General features: G+C 46.1%; 1 protein-coding gene across 1 annotated transcript in view; it reads right to left on the bottom strand.

Moving 5' to 3' along the window:
* Window positions 1-9,333: 9,333 nt before the first annotated feature.
* LOC137519475 (E3 ubiquitin/ISG15 ligase TRIM25-like) overlaps window positions 9,334-20,962 on the bottom strand; it is a 29,002-nt gene continuing 17,373 nt past the window's right edge. The window contains exons 3-4 of the mRNA XM_068238430.1: window positions 13,681-13,787; window positions 9,334-9,355 (exon numbers count right to left, since the gene is read on the bottom strand). Of these exons, the coding sequence (XP_068094531.1) occupies window positions 9,334-9,355; window positions 13,681-13,787 (129 nt within the window). The remainder of the gene's footprint in view (window positions 9,356-13,680; window positions 13,788-20,962) is intronic.

Below are 20,962 nucleotides of genomic sequence, written 5' to 3'. Positions count from 1 at the left end.
GCCAGTGGTATTAACGCTTTACGCTATTTACCGTCATTTGTGCAACCCCGGTGTGTCGATCCCAATTTTTTGCCGCGGTCTGCCCAATATGTAGCTTCCAGGATCGTTTACTGCCACGGTTCAGTGCGGGGATGATAAACGCTGCACGCTGCGCCGTGCCACCAAAGCAGACAAATGCTTTTCTGCAAGCTTGCAGAAAATCATGCTGCGGGCAGTTGGTTGAGACGTCTGACTGAACCAGCCCCTAAACTGAACTTCTTTCTCTTGCTTCAGATGTCCTTTTTAAAGATGAGCATCGCAAGTGCCATCTAGTGGCAAGAAAGCAAGATTACAGCATCCTATAATACAATAGAAAGTATACATATCAACAAAATCTATCAGTTCCTCCTCCACTGTTACAGTGCTCACAGCTGACAATTTAAACATTTAAATTAATTATAGTTCATAGGTTCAGTTTCTGCAGACAACTTATGGGCAGATCGACCAAGCAACAGATCTCTCTCTGATCGGAGAAAGATCTGTTGCCTGCCCTAGCACTGCAGGCCGATTCCCGATTGATTTCAGCATGAACTCTCTCAGGAATTGGCCTTGTGACACGGAGTCTACTGCATCCCCGCCTCTGGCCACTAGTAGCAATCCTGTACATGTACCTAGGGGCGTAACTAGAAATCACTGGACCCCCCTGCAAAACTTTGGATGCCTCTCCCCTCCCTCCTGGGGCCCGCTCAGTGCCGTTTGAGGGTTAGGAGGGGTCACAGCATGAGAGCAGCATTGACCACCTACATCGGCGGGAAGGGGGCCCCCTCCCTCACCTCATGCTCTCCCCTCAGCACCCCCCCCCCCCCCCGCTCCCCCCTGCCATTAATATGTGGCAGCAGCGGCGAGTTCCACTGCGGAGGTCCAATCTCTAAGTGCACCACGCTGCTTCCTGAGAAACAGGAAGTAGCGTCAGACGCTTAGAGTGAGGAACCTCCGGCGAGTGGAACGCATAGAGGTCTGTCTGTGTTCCTGCCCGCGGCTGCTGCCACCTATTAATGCTGGGGGGGGGGGAGCGCTGAGGGGAGAGCCCGAGGGGAGGGGCCCCCTCCCCACCGATGTAGGTGACCAATGCTCTCCCCTTGTGCTGTGACCCCTCCTGCCCCCCAAAACGGCCCTGAGCGGACCCCAGAGGGGCCCCGGCCCTGTACATAAGAACTGCTGCACAAGTTCCCGGCGGTGTTAAATACTATTCCCCCTCTAGGTTGACGTGGATAATGGGGAATGATACACTGTAATTCAGCTTCCAGCGATTGCTAGAGGTCAAATTACAGTGTTTTAAAAGTAACTTCAGCTCTGTCTTCTGACGACGCCGAAGTTACGCAGTGAGCGCCACTGTAGCCGTAATTTCTATTATATGGAGGCGCCGGCTGCGCCTAAATCTCCTGCACTATACTTACAGCGCTCGCCCCGAGTCCCCCCACGGCTGCATAGCTTGCAGCCCCTATTGTTACACCACTGCATCTACCCCAGTGCCCCTGCATTCATACCTTACCTCTCCGCTGCTGTGCCCAGACTCCTCTTACGGGTTTCCACCCCACGTGGTTGCCGGAACAATGCGCCAGCAACCACGTGGGGTGGGAACCCGGAAGAGGAGCTCGGACACATCGGGGCGTGGCAAGAGAAGTAAAGTACTAATGCAGGGGCACCTGAGGGGTGCATGCAAACTAGTAGGAACATCAGACGGTAGTTTCCATCATGTTCGTCGTTCGATAATCACACGCCGTTACCGTTGTGCCACCCGATCGAGCATGTCAGCCTTACATCTTGCAGCATGTCCGATTGATACAATCAGCCCGATAATTGGTCACATCGTTAATCGGTCATGCTTTTGACGGCACAGATTTGCATCCAATTCAATAATAATTATCGAATCGGATGGTCGATTGGCCGCCAAATTGTCTGTATGGCCACCTTAACTCCCTAATCCAAAAAGCCTCAAAGTAATTCCTTAACACTATCTCCTCTTTTAAGTAATGTAACCCTTTCAAGAACGTTTACTTTTGTTTGGGAGATCTGATGTTTAGCAGTTCAGAAATTATGTGAAACCGTCTTTTCTTGATTTCACTTATGTGTTAGGGTTAGGCACCACCAGGGTGGTTCTTAGGATTAGACCTCGGTAGAAGGAGGGTTCTGTGTGAGAGTAAGGAAAGGTTAGGCCATAGTAAAACCACCTTTTCTTGATTTCACTTATGTGTTAGGGTTAGGCACCACCAGGGTGGTTCTTAGGATTAGGCCTTGGTAAAAGAAGGGTTCTGTGTGAGAGTAGGGATAGGTTAGGCCATAGTAAAATATTGGTAAAGATTACTGATATTTTACTATGGTTATTAAGTAGTAGAATATCCAGCCCCGGACCGCCCATGACCCCAGGTGATGCCTCTTCCTCAGGCGGCATCCTGCGTCAGGGAGGAATCCTGCCCTCTTCCCTCCCTGGCCAACGCTCGTTTACCTTCTGCAGGGACGGGGTCCCCTACAGAAATGGGGAGAAGGGCCAACATCATTCCTCCTTCTCTTTCCATGGGCCCCCCTCCTGTCCCCCCTGCAGAGCTGGGGCAATGGTGCATGTTGTAATTAACTCACCTGCTCGCTCGCTCCATGTGATGTGTCCCCCGCCGGCAGCCATCTCCTCTCTACTTCTGGTTTCCTTGTATGATGCGTGTAGTACAGATAAATCTGCTGCCAATTTCATTGCATTTGTGGGGAAATCTGCTGCCAATCTCATTGCATTTTGTGAGGAAATCTTCTGCGAATCTGATTGCATTTTGTGGTCAGCCGGCCCTCCACCATGTGGACTATTGTGCGCCATTGTCCTCGGTACGATGTCCTCCTTTTCAGGGTGTGATGTCCTCCTTTTTGGGGTTCTGCAAGTGGCCACCCTAAAGGAGATAGAGGCTGTAGGGGATCAGCAGCGGAAGGTGAGTTGTAGCTTTTATGCCCGCTCCCCCCCCCTCTCAATCACGCCAGGGGCAGGCCCCCTACTGACCACGGGCCTTTTGCCTATGCCTGAGTGCCTTAATGGTCAGTCCACCACAGTTCAGGACTGATGTACAGATCTACATAAATATATGTATGTTTCTACTGAAAAAAGGTGTTTTTGACTCTAAAAACTTTATCCCTGTTCTTTAAATTGATATACCGTATATACTCGCATATAAGCCGAGGTACCCACTTTTCCTTCAGAAATCAGGAAAAAGTGGTTGACCCCCATATAAGCCCCCTCCCCAGTATCACTCCGCTCCCCAGTATCACTCCCCTCCCCAGTATAGCCCCTTCTAGTATAAATAGCCAGGTGGGCCCCCAGTGTGAGACAGCACCACTCCCCATAGCCAGATGTGCACCCACATCTCTGCTAATTGTCAGTGCCACTCACGTCTGCTTAGCTCCCAGTGGCCAGCCTCTTCTTGATACAAATCCAACTGAAAATTAGGGCCATTGCCAAAGACAGATCTTTCACACCCTGGAATTTGGACTGTCAAATGACTGTTGCTGATTGTCTATTCTGCTATAAGGGAATATACTCCAAAGTATGATTAAGTGAACCTGGACTCACCAGGGCACTGAGAACTTCCCCTGGAACTGCAAAGCTGCAGGCAGAAAATATAACTGCCTAGCCCTAGAGACACACACCCCACATCTTCTCCTTTGCATTTCACATGCTGCTTTCCTGTCATCTTGTATTGTACTGAGCATGTGCAGGGTCAGCTAAGCATGCAGGGAGATGTAGTCTTTAGAAGATCGTCATAGTGTTTCACCCAACTCCCTCCTCCCCTGCTGGGAAAAATTCATGCAGCCCCTGCTTGCCATAAATGCCTTTGAAGTTCCCTAGAATTCACTCCCTCTTCTTCCCCCTCCCTCCCCCCTGCGATGTGGCCGGGAAAAGTCTGTTTCTTGTGTTTTTTTTTTTTATTGCTGTATCTCCTCTCTGCAAGGCTGAGCTGCTAGGAGCCAGACTCGGGACATGTGCTTTGTGTGACAGGCAGACGCTCACTGAGATTATACTCAGCACTGCATATCGCTGTGTCTGTAACTAGAGTGACCAGATTTTTGTGGTTCCAACCTGGGGAGGGGGGGGGGGGGGGGGCGGCGCGCGCAGCGCTGCGCCGAAAAGTGGGCGTGGCCATGACATTGTATGGGCGGAGCTAGCGTAATGATGTAACAGCGAGGCATAAGAAAGCAGTGTTTACGCCATGATGTGGACAAACGAGACTTTGCATCATGGGTGTGCAGAAACTGTGTGATGCTAATAGTATACCGTAACCACAAAGCAGCAAACATAGCCATCTATGACCATTAAATAATAAATGCAGTAACAGTTACCCCGGTCACCAGAAAATAAACGCAATAGGCAACATGTCAGCACAAAATAAACGCAATGTGGGCAACATGTCAGTATAAAATAAACGCGATGTGGGCAACATATCAGCACAAAATAACCGCAACGCGGGCAACATGTCAGTATAAAATAAATGCAATGCAGGCAAACATGTCAGTACAAAATAAATGCAATGCGGGCAAACATTTCACCAGAAAATAAACGCAATGCGGGCAAACATTTCACCAGAAAAGAAACGCAATGCGGGCAAACATGTCAGTACAAAATAAACGCAATGCGGGCAAACATGTCAGTACAAAATAAACGCAATGCGGGCAACAAGTCAATACAAAATAAACGCAATGCGGGCAAACATTTCACCAGACAATAAACGCAATGCGGGCAAACATTTCACCAGAAAAGAAATGCACTGCGGGCAAACATTTCGCCAGAAAAGAAACAAATGCGGGCAAACATTTCACCAGAAAAGAAACAATGCTGGCAAACATTTCCCCAGAAAAGAAACAATGCGGGCAAACATTTCACCAGAAAAGAAACGCAATGCGGGCAAACATTTCACCAGAAAAGAAACGCAATGCGGGCAAACATTTCACCAGAAAAGAAATGCACTGCGGGCAAACATTTCGCCAGAAAAGAAACAAATGCGGGCAAACATTTCACCAGAAAAGAAACAATGCTGGCAAACATTTCCCCAGAAAAGAAACAATGCGGGCAAACATTTCACCAGAAAAGAAACAATGCGGGCAAACATTTCACCTGGAAAAGAAAGCATTACTCACCTGGCAGAAGTCTCCGGCCTCTGGCGCGCTGCTCCCGGGACCTCCTTCCTTCTCCTGCTCGTCTCCCTCTCCCGCGCTGACAGGGCTACGGCAAGATGGCGCCCGAAGCCCTGTACTGGAGGCATAAATAGGTCTCCAGTACAGGGCTTCGGCAGCCATCTTGCCGTAGCCCTGCTCGCCTGCCGGTGTTGGAACAGACACCGGAAGAGGAGGCTGGAGCGGGGCTGCAGGCAATGAACTGGCACGGCGTCTACAGACGCCGCTGCCAGTTCATTGAGAGGAGAGTGGCCAGAGTCCCGAGGCCGGGACGTCCCGCTGCTGAAAGCGGGACGTTTCCCGGGACCTCATTAAGCCTGGGACAGCGGACCCCGAATCCGGGACGCGTCCCGGGCAATCCGGGACGTCTGGTCACTCTACTGTAACTCACTACCATGTCAGAAGCACTGATAGGGAGTTGCAGCCACGGTCGTATTCAGCGCTGAGTAATATAATCTCAGTGAGCGTCTGCCTGTCACACAAAGCACATGTCCCGAGTCTGACTCCTAGCAGCTCAGCCTTGCAGAGTAGAGATGGGAAGTTCGGATCTTTTCAATGATCCGGATGATTCGAATCGGATCATTGAAAAGATCCGGATCTTTGATCCGAATCTCGGATCATTTTACAAGGGAAGCATTTGGGGGGGTGAAATGACTAGCAGGGCAGGAGAAGGGGAGGGGGTGGACACACAGAGAAGGGGAGAAGATAGACAGAGGGCAGGGAGTGGACAGAGAAGGGAGGAGGGAGGAGCAGAGAGCAGAAATGTTTGTTTGCACACAATACCCACATGCTGCAATCATATGCTTTACACGTATTTCACCTATATGCTCATCTGTATACTCTGAATGCAAACGTCGCACAGTGAAAGAAAGCATTCCCAGAAGTGAAGTGCAGCTGTTTAGAGCAGTGCAGGAGGATCACATTGCACAGCAATCACAGTGCCTGCAAAGTTACTGAGCTGTGCGGAGCTGAGCCAAAAGCTTCCAATGTGTTCACTGTGCACAACTACGGAACAGACAGCCTATAATGAGCAGCACATTGCAGCCAGTATGTGTGCTCTACACATATCTGGCAGTGGCACCCATGTCCCCTCTCTCTCATCTACCTGTCTCCCTGCAAGGCTGGCTCCCCTCCAACAGAGCGATCCATCTCAGCTCTGCTTACAGGACCCCGCTGCCTGCTGAGAGGGGGCGTGTCACTCCTGACCCCACCCCTTTTGCGATCCGAATCACTCATTTTGATGATTCGGATGATTCGACTCACAAAATAGATTCGGATCAAAGATCCGAATCGTTCATGATCCGGACAACACTATTGCAGAGAGGAGTTTCCCGACTACATCACAGGGGGGAGGGAGGGGGGAGTAGAGAGAGTGCAATCCTCCGAACTTCAAAGGCAAGAAGAGGCTGCTTTCCTTCTCTGTAATCCCGCACGCTTTCAGAAAGGTCTGTCAGCTCACTACCGCAGGAATCATGTTGCGAGGACATAGGGGAACGGGGAGCACAGCCAGCTGACCCGCATACAAGCCGAAGGGGGGACTTTTCAGCACATATTTTGTGCTGAAAAATTCGGCTTGTATGCAAGTATATACGGTATTTATTATTTCCAAATGTTAATATGAAGGAAAATGAACCAGGATAGGACGGACCAGTGTGATTTGAATCATAAAGCAACATATTTTTCTTTTAAAATCTGTATGGTATGCGTGACTAGGGGTGTGCCAGGGGCATGGTTAGGGGTGGGGCAGGGGCGTGGCTTAAGTGTCCCTCTCCCACAACTAACCTTAACCCTCCCCACCACTGCAAAAAAAACAAAACACAAGCATGAACTTTTTCAGGCTCCTCTATAGGAATTGCCAGCAAACAGAGAACTTTGGACATCAGCAGGAAATTCCCCTTGCTTACCAATAATTCAATGGGCCCCTATGGCCCCGCCCAAACTTCTGCCGCTTACGGGCACCCAAATTTCTTATTTCCGACTTCAGTCAGAGCACCTGATCTGCTGCATGCTTGTTCAAGGTCTTTGGCTAAAAGTATTAGAGGCAGAGGATCAGCAGGGCAGCAAGGTAATGTGCATTGCTTAAAAGGAAATAAATATGTCTGCCTTATTATCCCACTCACCTCAGGTTCCGTTTAAAGGGACTCTGAGCACCTCTCATGGGCATGCCTTTAAGACAGATGACTTCCAACAAAGTCGTGCTATGACCCCTCTGGAGGAGCCTCTTGCAATGGCCATGCGTGTCTCTTCCTCCTTCATTTAGTGATGCACTTCTCTAACAGAGAAGACAGGGTGACCCGAAAGTATACATAGCCAAGATGACAGCCGCAATTTTTAAATTGAAATCAAACTAAAACTATTTGGTGTAGAACGGTGATTCAGGCATCAAATGAAAGAGGAGAGCACAAACTACAGAAAGTTATGTATCTTTAAAGAGAATCTGTACTCTAAAATTCTTACAATAAAAAGCATACCATTCTATTCCTTATGTTCTCCTGGGCCCCTCTGTGCAGTTTCTGCCACTCCCTGCTGCAATCCTGGCTTGTAATTGACAAGTTTAGGCAGTGTTTACAAACAAAAGACTTGGCTTCTAACCAGAGTATCATAGGCTGAGAACTAGCTTACTGTTTGACTCATGCAGAGCTTGGAGGGTGTGGGTAAAGCTTCTGCCAATGACAAGCAGTGCAGCACATTCCACACATTCCAGCCTCTGCCCGACAGACACGACAGAGGAAAGGAGATAAGATTTATTACAGAGACAGTGCAAGTAGGAAAGGCTGCAGTAAGACAGGCCACATTAGAACAGGCATAGGAACTTATAGGATAGAAGAAATAAGGCTGAAAATTTTGTTACAGAGTCTCTTTAAGTACTTTGCAGTACTGGTCGGAGTCTTAAAGGCATGCCCATGAGAGGTCCTTGGAGTCCTTTTAAAGGCAAACACCAACAGTACCAGTGCCCCATGCAAAGTAAAAATGACAGGAAAGTCAAAAGAGGATGATAAAGGGAATAAATGTGTAAACAGGCATTATAACAAACATATAACAATTATAACCAGAGGATCCAGTTCAAACTCCTAACACTAATCTACAAAGCTCTCCACAATCTCTCTCCCCGGTACATCTCCTCACTAGTTTCCAGATACCAGCCCAATCGCAATCTCAGATCTAACCATGACCTACTTTTGTCCTCCGGTAGAATCTCCTCCTTGCATTCACGTATACAAGACTTTTTACGTGCTTCACCCCTCCTCTGGAATGTCCTCCTACAACACATACGGCAATCTCCAAACTTTGAAATCTATAAAAGTTCCTTCAAAACTCATTTTTTTCCGACAAGCTCTACATTAGGCCATTTCCCCTTTTGACTTCTGGCCAAGTTGCATTCCTACTAGATAACCTAAACCACACTGCCTCTAGGTATGATTTTTGCATACTACCCTCACCTCTTGTCCCCCTATTCCTTTAGATTGTAAGCTCACGAGGGCAGGGATCTCTCACCATTTCATGTATTGGAATTTATTATACATTTATTCATCATGTTACTTTTGTCACTGTAATTACCAAGTCTGTATTTTCTACCAATTCTGTATTTTGTATATTGGTGTACACCACTGTCTGTATTATGTACCCCATGTTTGTTTCTTACTTTGTACAGCGCCACAGGATATGTTAGCACTCAGTGGCGTAGCTAAGGAGCTGTGGGCCCCGGTGCAAGTTTTACATGGGGCCCCCCCAAGCACTCTATACATAACAATTGATATGGCGCACCAAAACCTGCTAAGGACAACCACAGTGTCATAGTTGCAAGAAGGGGATGGGGAACAGTTTGTTAAGGATTATTACTATTCAAAGCATCTATAGACGTGATTATTACCAGCACAGGACCAACAGAGAGCTAATACTGTGATAGAGGGTGGACCCTTCGGGGCCCCTCTGGCCAAAGGGCCCCAATGCGGTCGCTACCTCTGCACCCCCTATTGCTACGCCCCTGTTGGCACTTTAAAATTCAATCATAATAATGATGATAATAATAATAATACATATATAAACACTTGAGTAGGGGTAAGTTTGAGCTAAATGTAAAAAGTACATAACGGTATCTGTAATATACCTGAAGGCCCACTAGATGGCAGCAAAGTAGAGGCAATATTTCTACTCAATCCCTGTGACAGGACTAAAATATAACAAGTTATAGAAAGTTATCACAAATAAGACGATACATTGAAAAATATTGTTTTATGCTGTAATAAGTCCCTGAGAGATATATCTTGAAGAAATCGATCCTGAGTCCGCGGAGGTGCCCCGAATTTTGTGTAATGTATGGTAGAGGAATCACTTATATGAGATTTCTAGTGTAACTCTTAATAGTCCTAATATCAGCTTTTGTTGTGCCATATGGAACGCACAATTATTCCACCTGCATTCTGAAATGAGAATTTTCAGTTATTATAAATAAATCGATCAATAAATTGTAAGGGCCTTTAAGGTCCCTTTAAAAGATCATCTTTATAGAAGGAAGCAAAAAAAGCAAGAAAGTGATATTATATGTGTAGACAGGAATCTCACGTCAGCAAACTAAATACTTCAAAATGTCAAGATTAAAACTTTCCCTATGTATATATCACTCTAATGATTCAAAGAAGACAGGAGTATTTATAGCCATTAAGAATTCGGTTGTATTTCAAGAAAGTCCAGTTTGTTACTTGAGGCAAGGGTGGTAGATTTCTCATTCTGGTTTGTACGATTAAAGCTTTTAGCAGCCAAATAAAGTAAAAGTTTATTTGGTTGAAAGGCTGAATTTTTCCTGCTGCTGGGGAAGTGTGCCTCCCCCCAGCCTGGTGGGCTCGGTAGGGTATGCAAAGTGGGCAGCAGGGAGCTTTCATAGTTACCTGTCCAGACGGCTGGATCGGCCGATGTAATCCCGACATGTCTTCTCGGTTCTGATCACATGATATGACATGTGTTTGGGATTCCGGAGACCATGTCAGCATTACAGTGCCAACCAGTACTAGGCAGATTTGCTGGCAGAGGTTTATAATGTACAGGGCTGTCCCGCCCATGATGCCAGGTGATGCCACTTTCTCCGGCAGTGTCACATGTTAGGCAGCATCCCCTCACTCCCGACTCCTTCCCCGGCCACTGATTACCTTCTTGAAGCAAGGGCCGGCTGCCTCCTGGGCAGTGGAACCACCACACTAACCTATACTAGGGCAACTATACTAGCTACCTATACTAGGGCTACTATACTACCTATACTGGGGCAACTATACTAGATACCTATACTGGGGCAACTATACTATCTATACTGGGGCAACTAATACTAGCTAAGCTATCTATACTGGAGCAACTATACTACCTATACTGGGAGCAACTATACTGGAGGTAACCATACTATTTATAAAGGGGCAACTATACTACCTCTACTGGGGCAAAGTACTACTACCCATACTGGGGGCAACTATACTAGCTACCTATACTGGGGCAACTATACTACCTATACCGGGGCAACCATACTATTTATACTGGGGCAACTATACTACCTATACTGGCGCAAACTACTACTACCCATACTGGGGGCAACTATACTAGCTACCTATATTGGGGCAGCTATACTGGCTACAGATGCAGTGTGTAACAATATTGGCTACCTATACAGGGGGCAACTATACTAGCTGCCTACATTGGGGCAACTATACCTGGCTAAATACCTATACTGAGGGTAAACATTTTTTGGTTGCTGTGCGAGCATTCCAAATCCAGGGGGGGGGGGGGGGGGGGAAGGGGTCTCGGTAATCCTCATAAGTTTACCTCGGGCAGCAAAAAGTCCACAACCGTCCCGATAATGCGCAACAACTTTCAAACCAAAAATTTAGTTTGAAGCTGCCAGTGGGTTAATGATACCAGGTGCACTATATCTAATATTTATGTCCCTAATATTAGCCAATCAGCCTTTTTGCGGAGAACATTGAAGTCCTTTAACCACTTGAGGACCCACCCTTTACCCCCCCTTAAGGACCAGCGCTGTTATTTGTGATCTGTGCTGGGTGGGCTCTACAGCCCCCAGCACAGATCACGGTGCATCTAGAGCGATCAGATTGCCCCCCTTTTTCCCCCACTATGGGGATGATGTGCTGGGGGGGTCTGATCGCTCCTGCCTGCCGGTGTTGCGGGGGGGGGGGGGGCACCTCAAAGCCCCCCTCCGCGGCGAAATCCCCCCCCCCCCCCTCCCTCTCCTACCTGGTCCCCCTGGTGTTCCGGGCTGCACAGGACGCTATCCGTCCTGTGCAGCCAGTGACAGGATGTCCCCTGTCACATGGCGGCGATCCCCGGCCGCTGATTGGCCGGGGATCGCCGATCTGCCTTACGGCGCTGCTGCGCAGCAGCGCCGTACAATGTAAACAAAGCGGATTATTTCCGCTTGTGTTTACATTTAGCCTGCGAGCCGCCATCGGCGGCCCGCAGGCTATTCACGGAGCCCCCCGCCGTGATTTGACAGGAAGCAGCCGCTCGCGCGAGCGGCTGCTTCCTGATTAATCAGCCTGCAGCTGGCGACGCAATACTGCGTCGCTGGTCCTGCAGCTGCCACTTTGCCGACGTGCGGTATGAGTGCGCGGTCGGCAAGTGGTTAAAGAGGAACTGAAGTGAAAATGGCAAAATGAATAAAATAGCTTATTGTTTATAATATTTATTTATAGACTATTTAGTCAGTATTTGCCCATTGTAAAATCTTTCCTCTCCCTGATTTACATTCTGAAATGGATCACTAACGGAGACATCTTTAGTTATGCAAAATTTCAGAGTAAAATGTGAGGTTGGGGTACTTCTTTAAAATATTGCTCAGAGATTTTCTAGTCTAGGGACAGTTATAGATAAGCGTATTGTGCGAAGAGTGAAAGGACTTAAATATATACTTGTGATTAATGCCAAATGATGTGTTATATCACAGATAATTTATAATGAATATTTCCTTATAAAGAGACAAATAATAATTTTTAAATTAAGTTAATATTTAATTAATACCGTAATTCTAGTATATAGAAATAAATATACATTTATAACTGTATTCTGAAAGTAAAAAAGTCCTTAATTCACCTAAAAGAACCATAAACAATCCTATGTTAAGTGAGATGTTTTAGTTATAGATGTTCTTCAGACATTCTGGAATGTAAACAATAATCATAACAAGAGTTTTTCCTATTATTAATAGTGACACCTGCCAGTGGAAATTATTCAAGTATTTATTTGTTCATAAATTAGAAAACTACATAGAAAATGAGTTAGTTATAATATGCAATTATATCTTATATAATTCATTGTTTAAGAAAAATTATATAATCAGCGTAATATTTAAATGAGTATATTGTTTGAAGCTCTGTATACTGTATACCTTATTAAGCAAAGATGGCTTATGGTACAGGACAGTAACATTCCAAACTAATTTATTCCAAACGAATTAGTAGAGAGACATATTATCAGAAGTGAGTCATGAAATATCGATGGATAGAAAGAAGATTGTTTAACCACTTCGCATCCAGACCTTGTTTTCCCCTTATTGACCAGAGCAGTTTTGACGTTTTAGCTATGTCCCTATTCAATCAGCAATAACTTTATCCCTACTCACGACACCTAAATGATCTAGATATCGTTTTTTTCAGGATAAACTAGACTTTCATTGGGGGATATTTTGTCCCGATAATTTTTTTTTTCTGCGCATTTTAGCGGGAAAAAAAAGGGAAAACCGTTAAAACTGCATTATTTCTCAGGTTTTCTTCAATTCTACTAAAAAATACAAGTGCTACAGTAGGTAAAAGACATGCCATCAGTATTAAGTCCCCCAAGGATAGATAGCCAGATGTGTGCCCAGTATCAGACCCCCCAGTGTAGCCAGATGTGCCCCCCAATATCAGCCTCCATTATAGCCAGATGTGCCCCCGCATTTGCGACACCCCACATATATATATAATAATCCGATAATAATAATCCGAACATTTATATAGCGCTTTTCTCCTGTCGGACTCAAATCGCTCAAGAGCTGCAGCCACTGGGACGCGCTCAAGAGGCGACCCTGCAGTGTTAGGGAGTCTTGCCTTAAACTCCTTACTGAATAGGTACTTGACCTAGCCAGGATTCGAACTCTGGTCTCCCATGTCAAAGGCGTATCCCAATTAAGCACCCCTCATTATAGCCAGATGTGTCCCCAGGATCAGTGTTCCCCATTATAGCCAGATGTGCCCCCAGGATTAGCGCCCCTGCCCCATTATTGCATATGTGCCCCCAGCATTAAGTTATGTCCGTCAGGACCATCAGCTGTGCCCCCCATTACGAAATCCCCCACCCCATTACCCTGATGGGCCCTAGTAATAATTTCAACCCCCCCTTCAGATTTGGATCCCCCCACACTCTGTTATGGGCAGCCAGATGTGCCGCCCCCCCTTACCACTATGCCCCCCCCCCCGGCCAGATCGTTAAAAAAAAGCTTCTGCAAGATGAATATCTCACCTTATCTGGTTCCTGCGATCATCCTGCAGCTCCAGCCTCCATTCACCGCGCTTCAACTCAGCCCTGTGATACCGAACACCGGGTCCCGGCTTGATGACGTCATCAAGCTGGGACCCGGATATTCAGCGTCACAGGGCTGAGTGAAGAGCGGTAAATGGAGGCTGGAGCTGCAGGATGATCGCAGGAACCAGTTCAGGTGAGATATTCATCTTGCAGGGGCATTTTTTTAACATTCCAACGACGGAGGGGGAGAGATGGAGGATCACGCTGTTTGCTACAGCGGTGATCATTCATCCGCCGGGGGGGGGGGGGGTGTCACTAATTGGCTACATCCCTTTTGCCAATTAGTAAGGCAGCTGACAGTGCCGGGGGGTGCGCTCTGAAGCGCACCTGTTCCTGCACAAAAAGGCTGCAAGCAGGTCAGTATATCTACGTGGCTGTGGCTTGGAGGGTGCCACAGCTGACGTAGATATACTGTAGTGGTGGGGAAAGTGGTTAATACATAAAAGACCTAACGTCTGGGGCAATGAAATTAATCAGCAGGTCAAGATGGCTGGTGACGTCCATTTTTAATCAACCACGTCAGACAGACCCAATTAGCAAATGTCATTATGTGTAAATATCCCAAACTACGTAAATTCACACAGATTGGTTAAATAAGGAATTTATAAACAAAAAATATTAAGGCTTATTTAAAACAAGATAAAGATTGATGCAATGAAATATCAGCCAATCAGAACCAGAGATTTAGGGAAATTCCAAATTAGTCAGCCATGTTGGATAAATTACTATAAAAATAGGAGCTGAAGCTCAAAGCTCTCACATTCCGACCAGATTTCTTCTGAAAGACACAGACTCAACTACAAGCCAGAAGCTACCTTCCCACAAGTGGTTCTAGACACTGAAGAGATGACAGAGAAGGGGAACATGCTTAATATTCTGGTGATTTACTTCATTGATTTTTTCAGCATTACTTCTGTTTAGACGCTAGCAAGAAGTTCTGTTAGATGTTATTTTTTATGCTATTTTTTCAAGAACATTACGTCAAGTTTTTACACAGCTACTAATAAAGCTGAGACTATTTTTGATCCTATTCTACATAACATATAATATTAACCATTTCAGCCCGCGGGGATTTTTCACCTTATGCAAGAGAGCAATTTTCACCTCCCATTCATTTGCCAATAACTTAATCACTAATTATCACAATGAATTGATTTATATATTGTTTTTTTCCGCCACCAATTAGGCTTTCTTTGGGTGGTACATTTTGCTAAGAATTATTTTTTTCTAAATGCATTTTAACAGGAATGTTAAGAAAAAATGGGAAAAAAATCATTATTTCTCAGTTTTCGGCCATTATAGCTTAAAAATAATACATGCTACCATAATTAAAACCTCTGTATTTTATTTGCCTATTTGTCTTGGTTATTACACCATTTAAATTTTCTCCCTATCACAATGTTTGGCGCCAATATTTTATTTGGAAATAAAGGTGCATTTTTTTCAGTTTTGCATCCATCACTATTTACAAGCTTATAATTTAAAAAAATGTTCATAATGTTTGCTCTTCACATGCATAGTTAAAAAGTTCAAACCCTTAGGTAACTATTTATGTTTTGATTTTTATTTTTTTTTGTTTTTTATTGTAATTTTTTTTTCCATTAAAAAAAATGTATTTGGGTAATTTTTGGTGTGGAAAATAAACAGTTAATTTAAATGTAATAATGTGTGTTTATTATATTGAAAAATGTATATAGATGTAGTTTTACTATTTGGCCACAAGATGGCCACATTGAGATTTCTTTTTGGTCCTTCTTGCTTCCAGGAAGCGAGAAGAGGACGGGAAACGTTTCTTTCAGAAAGGCCGTGGCCTCTGATTAGAGGCCGTCGGTTTTTCTGTTGGGGACTTAGATCAATGAACAGGAACCTGTACCCGTTCATTGATCCCCGGGCTACCGAGGAATGGCACGGGGGCACGCAGGCGCGTGCTCGGGAGCATGCCACAGCGCGCATCAGCAACAGAGCAGCCCCCTGGACGTGAGGATCACGTCCAGGAGGCATAAATGGTTAAAGTGTTATAATTCTTTTTGAATGTACTTGGAAGATTCATGATTGCTTGCTATAAAGGCCAGACCAGATGGAATACTGATAGAGGAAACACAATACAATTTTTTAAATAAAATCAAATACTGAGTGTTTTGATCAATTTCAAGTTCTACTGTAAATCTATAATTATTGTTATAGAGCAGGGGTAGGGAAGCTATGGCTCGGGAGCCAGATGTGGCTCCTTTGATGGCTGCATCTGGCTCACATACAAATCAGTAGGGATGATTCACAAAGCTACACTGCTCAAGCAGCACAGCTGAGTGTGGCAGCGCAAGTACAATTTTTAAAGTAGGCACACTACTGCTGTAGCATGCACTACTAACTTACTTGCTTTCCCCCACCCCTCAACTAACGGCTGCTCCAATTGTCCCACCCTGGACCCTGTCAGGTCCAGTGACTTTGTAGGATGAGATTTCTGCACTTTGATTGGCCCAATAGGCTGCCTATCACTTGACAGGCAGCCAATTGGGCCAAAGTGTGTGGATCTCGTCCTACAAAGCGAATCAACCCCCAAGTCAGCTAGCTAATTGTACAAGCTGTTAGTCGGTATTTCTCCTATGGCTCTCTGGTAAATTGCTGATATTGCTGAAATCCAAGTGAAGCTGAAGACGTGTCTGACACTGCCCCTGCCTGGAGGATCTACTGTATGCACATCACAATGGCAACAGGGACAGCCCTCTGCTGTGCATGTGCTCTGTCCCAGTTTTAAACATATTGTATGGCTCTCACGGAATTACATTTTAAAATATGTGGCGTTTATGGCTCTCTCAGCCAAAAAGGTTCCTGACCCCTGTTATAGAGGGTTCAGATCCCACTATGCCCAATTTTATGATAACAACATGTTAAAGGATGGTCCTTTACTGAGCAATCATGCAAAAGGAAAGAACTATGCAGATTTTTAACACACTGGGAGCGTACTGCGCCGGATCAGGAAGCTCCTGATGGTGTACGTGTACAATGTACGCATGTGAGCGTGGGTGCTCACATGCGCCCATGCACCTGCAGAAGACACCAAACCATTAGGGGTCAGTGATCCTTAGAGGCTACCAGTGGGACCCAGGAGAAGACAGACCCAGGAGAGCTGTGGCAAGGGACACAAATGATTTCTAAGGGCTGGAAGAAGCCCCAGGTTAGTAAAACTACATTTATTTTGTCGCCTTGGAAGTCCTTTAACTACTTACGAGGCTAATTGAAACCTATGCCCCATTTTGATGCTGTTATGGCTTCCAGGGCGTAGGTTTCAACTCATTGTTGACGCGCATGCTCGTCACCGCTCCCACCGATCTTGCCACTGTCTCCCCGCCGCAGCTCACTCGCCCTGCCAGTCTCTATGACGGCAGAGCCTTGTGAGTGGGTCAGAAGCCGATTTAATTGGCTCCTGGCCCTGTCTATCAATGTCAGCAACTCACATTGGCTTACATTGATAGACCCGGTCAGGAGCCAATGAAAGTAGCTCCTGACCGGCTCACAGGAACTCTGCCATAGAGACCGAGAGCAGAGTGGGTGGCTGAGGTTCCCAGCATGTGGCGTGGATGATGGTTTCTGCGGATATATTCCATTGTTTCTGGCACCAGCGGCCTCTGGTCCTTAAGGGGGCAGAAACCACTGGTACTTAAGTGGTTAAGATTAGGTAGTTGTTGTGGGTGGTTTCCCTGGTGACGAGGGTACACGGGGGAGGGGGGCTAACTCATTCTACCGCCTGTGGTGGAGCATGGTGGTGGGTGGTCCCGCTCGGAGGAAGTGCCTGAGATCCCGACTGTACAGCTCATCTTTGTTTGAACCTTCTCAACATCTGACACCGACCTTGTTAATCCAGGCAACATCTGAGCCACCATAACTCTTCAAGTTTATGTCATTCTCATATTTGAGGTAGGCATTTTGGAGTATTATGAAGCATTGCCCAAAGACTACTTATTAATTAAGTATTGCTTCAAGCAAGGGTTCAAACACTGGTCCCGTGCAGCAAATGTGATGCCTTAACTCATACACTATCCAGCCATAACAATGCATTTGCATTCTCTTGAGGGGAGCGTTTCATACTTCTGTTTGATTCATGATATATTTTTCATTTCATCACATATTTAGGCTTGTGACTTGACTGGCCGGTTTATCAAGCTTGTTCAACCCCAAGTACAAGCGTAAAAATTGTTTTACTACAATTTCTTATATTCACATCAGATATCTTCTGCAGAAACAGGAGGTTCAGACATTACTGCAGATGAGAGGAGAGGCAGAAAGGTGGAGCTGGTGAGGGCGTTTCTATAAGTGTCCCTGTCACCTCAGCAAACTTGCCTGACAGGGACCCTGCTGAGTACATGACCCGCAACATGAATGACAAAGTCCTCTTCCTGCCACAGAGTGAAGCCCTTTAAAATCAAACTAGGCCCTCTGGAATGTAAGGCAGTGAACCCAGACCTAAGTAACATACCTTCATCAGCATGGCTGCTATAAAGCTATGTACCAACGTCACGATTTTCCCAGCAATTTTCCCGACGACCAGCGATTTTATGAGAGACGAGCGGTCGTTTATGCGACGTTGCAACGTAGGTACAGATGCAAACTCATACGAATGTCACTAAGCGTTACAGAATATAATGCAAGACCTATATGGATGGCAATAACTCTTCATATCATGGGCAGGAAGACTAAACATGCTAAAAATGAATGCATTACCATGACTGCTCTATCTCTTCCAGACCACTTATCCCTCCCAAATCCTTCCTTATACAGTTAAAGACAAGAAATATAGAGTTTATCTGGTCTAATAAAACCCCAAGAATTACATATGCGCATAGTCCAGTAGGCCCTACATGGAGGCATGGGCCTCTACTGGACTTGGAAAGGAACCTTAGGGCAGCTCTCTTTCTACAAATAATTGGTTGGTTTCAGAATAAGACTCCTAAGCAATGGGTCCTTCTAGAACAACACATAATCGGCTTAAATGAAGGAAGATGGATCCAGCGACGTCTCCCTGATGATGAGCTATCCCCCGATCCATCTTCTGGCTGGCGGATATGTCCGACAGCACGCGACGAGAACAAAATGAATGAGACGTCAAGTGATCATGGTACTTTGCGTGGGAGTCATCTGTGATTTTAAAGATTGTATTCACCGTGACGGCTATTATAGCTGTACGATGCTAAACAACGTTCGCATGATCGTATGCCTGTACCCACGCGAGATCACCCCAAGGCAAAAGTTCTTAGTAGGTAAACATAATACTATTCTACTAGTACAAATGAAATACTAAATGAAATACAATATATCTTCTTATCTTCTTATTAACAGCACTCTTATGGTACATACACACGGGCTACGGTCGTTGCTGTTGCTAGCACGCAGGAGACGTGTGCGCAACAGTTCGGCGTCAGCTCCGCCTGAGCGACAGCTGTCTACATGTCTCTGCCCAACAGGCAGAGATGTGGCGGAAGCTGTCGCCGAAGGTTCAGCTCCCCGCTGGAAGCTCCGTGCAGTGTGTGGGTAGCTGTCGCTAGTCCGCATACACACGCAGTACGCGTGGCAGACTGGCGACAGTTGCGGAGACAGAAGTTGCCGGCAATTGAACTTTTCAATTGCACGGCAACTGCTGTCTCCTGCGACAGTTTGGGGTGCGCGCCTGATACACACGGGGGACCTGTCGCCCAGACATGGGTGTGTCACATGTTTGTGGCGACAGTTGTGCCCCGTGTGTATGAGCCTTTACAGTTTCCTACCGGGGTACAATGCCCACAAATACTACAGATGTCTAGAGACGCATTACCTCAAGGGAGACATCTAGATGCGCCCGGCAACCTTGTCCCCCTACCAAAGGTGTCACACTCCTTACCACTTCCAAATTCACTTGGATATTCCAAAGACAGTTATCTAGCTCCTATAAGTCTCTGTCCTCTACAGGAAACATACAAAGGCAACTTCTACCATTTGGGCTATTATGTACTAACAAGGAACCACAAGACCACACACTTTCACAAGTATTACTCCATGCTCATTTAAAGGGATACTGTAGGGGGGGTTGGGGGAAAATGAGTTGAACTTACCCGGGGCTTCTAATGGTCCCCCGCAGACATCCTGTGCCTGCGCAGCCACTTACCGATGCTCTGGCCCCGCCTCTGGTTCACTTCTGGAATTTCAGACTTTAAAGTCAGAAAACCACTGCGAATGCGTTGCCGTATCCTCATTGCGGCTAATGTCACCAGGGGTGTACTGCGCAGGCCCAGTATGGTATGTGCCTGCGCAGTACGCTCCTGGTGACATCAGGGGAAGCGAGGACACGGCAACGCAGGCACAGTGGTTTAAAGTCTGAAATTCCAGAAGTGAACCGGAGGCGGGGCTGGAGCATCGGTGAGTGGCTGCGCGGGCACAGGATGTCTGCGGGGGACCATTAGAAGCCCCGGGTAAGTTCAACTCATTTTCCCCTGACCCCCCTACAGTATTGCTTTAAATAAAAATACCTCTCAGTCACCTATCACACTGAAACTCTCATAACTAGCTGTAACTTCTTTCACTATATTCAAAAATATTTCTGTATTACTTTAAAGTGAGCTTGAGGTGAAAATAAACCGATGAGATAAATAATTGTATTTATGCTCCTTTTACTAAAAAATGGGTGTGGCTATCCCGCATAAGTGGGCGTGGCCACGACATGTGGGTGGAGCGGGAGGGCGGATTGGGGCGGGGCTGTTTGCGGGGAAAAATGGATGTGGGGGCGATGCACGCCGCGCCGAAAAATGGGCGTGGCCATGACATTGTATGGGCGGAGCTTAGCCGTAGCACAGCAAATATAGCCAACTATGACCATTAAATAATAAATGCAGCAACAGTTACCCCAGACACCAGAAAATAAAAACGCAATTTGTGCAGCATTTCAACAGAAAACAAACGCAATTTGGGCCACATTTCAGCAGAAATCAAACGCAATTTGGGCCACATTTCAGAAGAAATCAAACGCAATTTGGGCCACATTTCATCAGAAATCAAACGCAATTTGGGCCCATTTTCAGCAGAAATCAAACGCAATTAGGGCACATTTTCAGAAGAAATCAAACGCAATTAGGACACATTTTCAGCAGAAATCAAATGCAATTAGGGCACAGTTTAGCAGAAATCAAACGCAATTAGGGCCACATTTTCAGCAGAAATCACACGCAATTAGGGCACAGTTCAGCAGAAATCA

Source organism: Hyperolius riggenbachi, chromosome 5 (genome assembly GCF_040937935.1).
Source record: "Hyperolius riggenbachi isolate aHypRig1 chromosome 5, aHypRig1.pri, whole genome shotgun sequence".
NCBI classification, from domain to species: Eukaryota; Metazoa; Chordata; class Amphibia; order Anura; family Hyperoliidae; genus Hyperolius; species Hyperolius riggenbachi.
The sequence above is the reverse complement of the archived record's forward strand: the minus strand, read 5'-3'. Positions and strand labels throughout refer to the sequence as shown.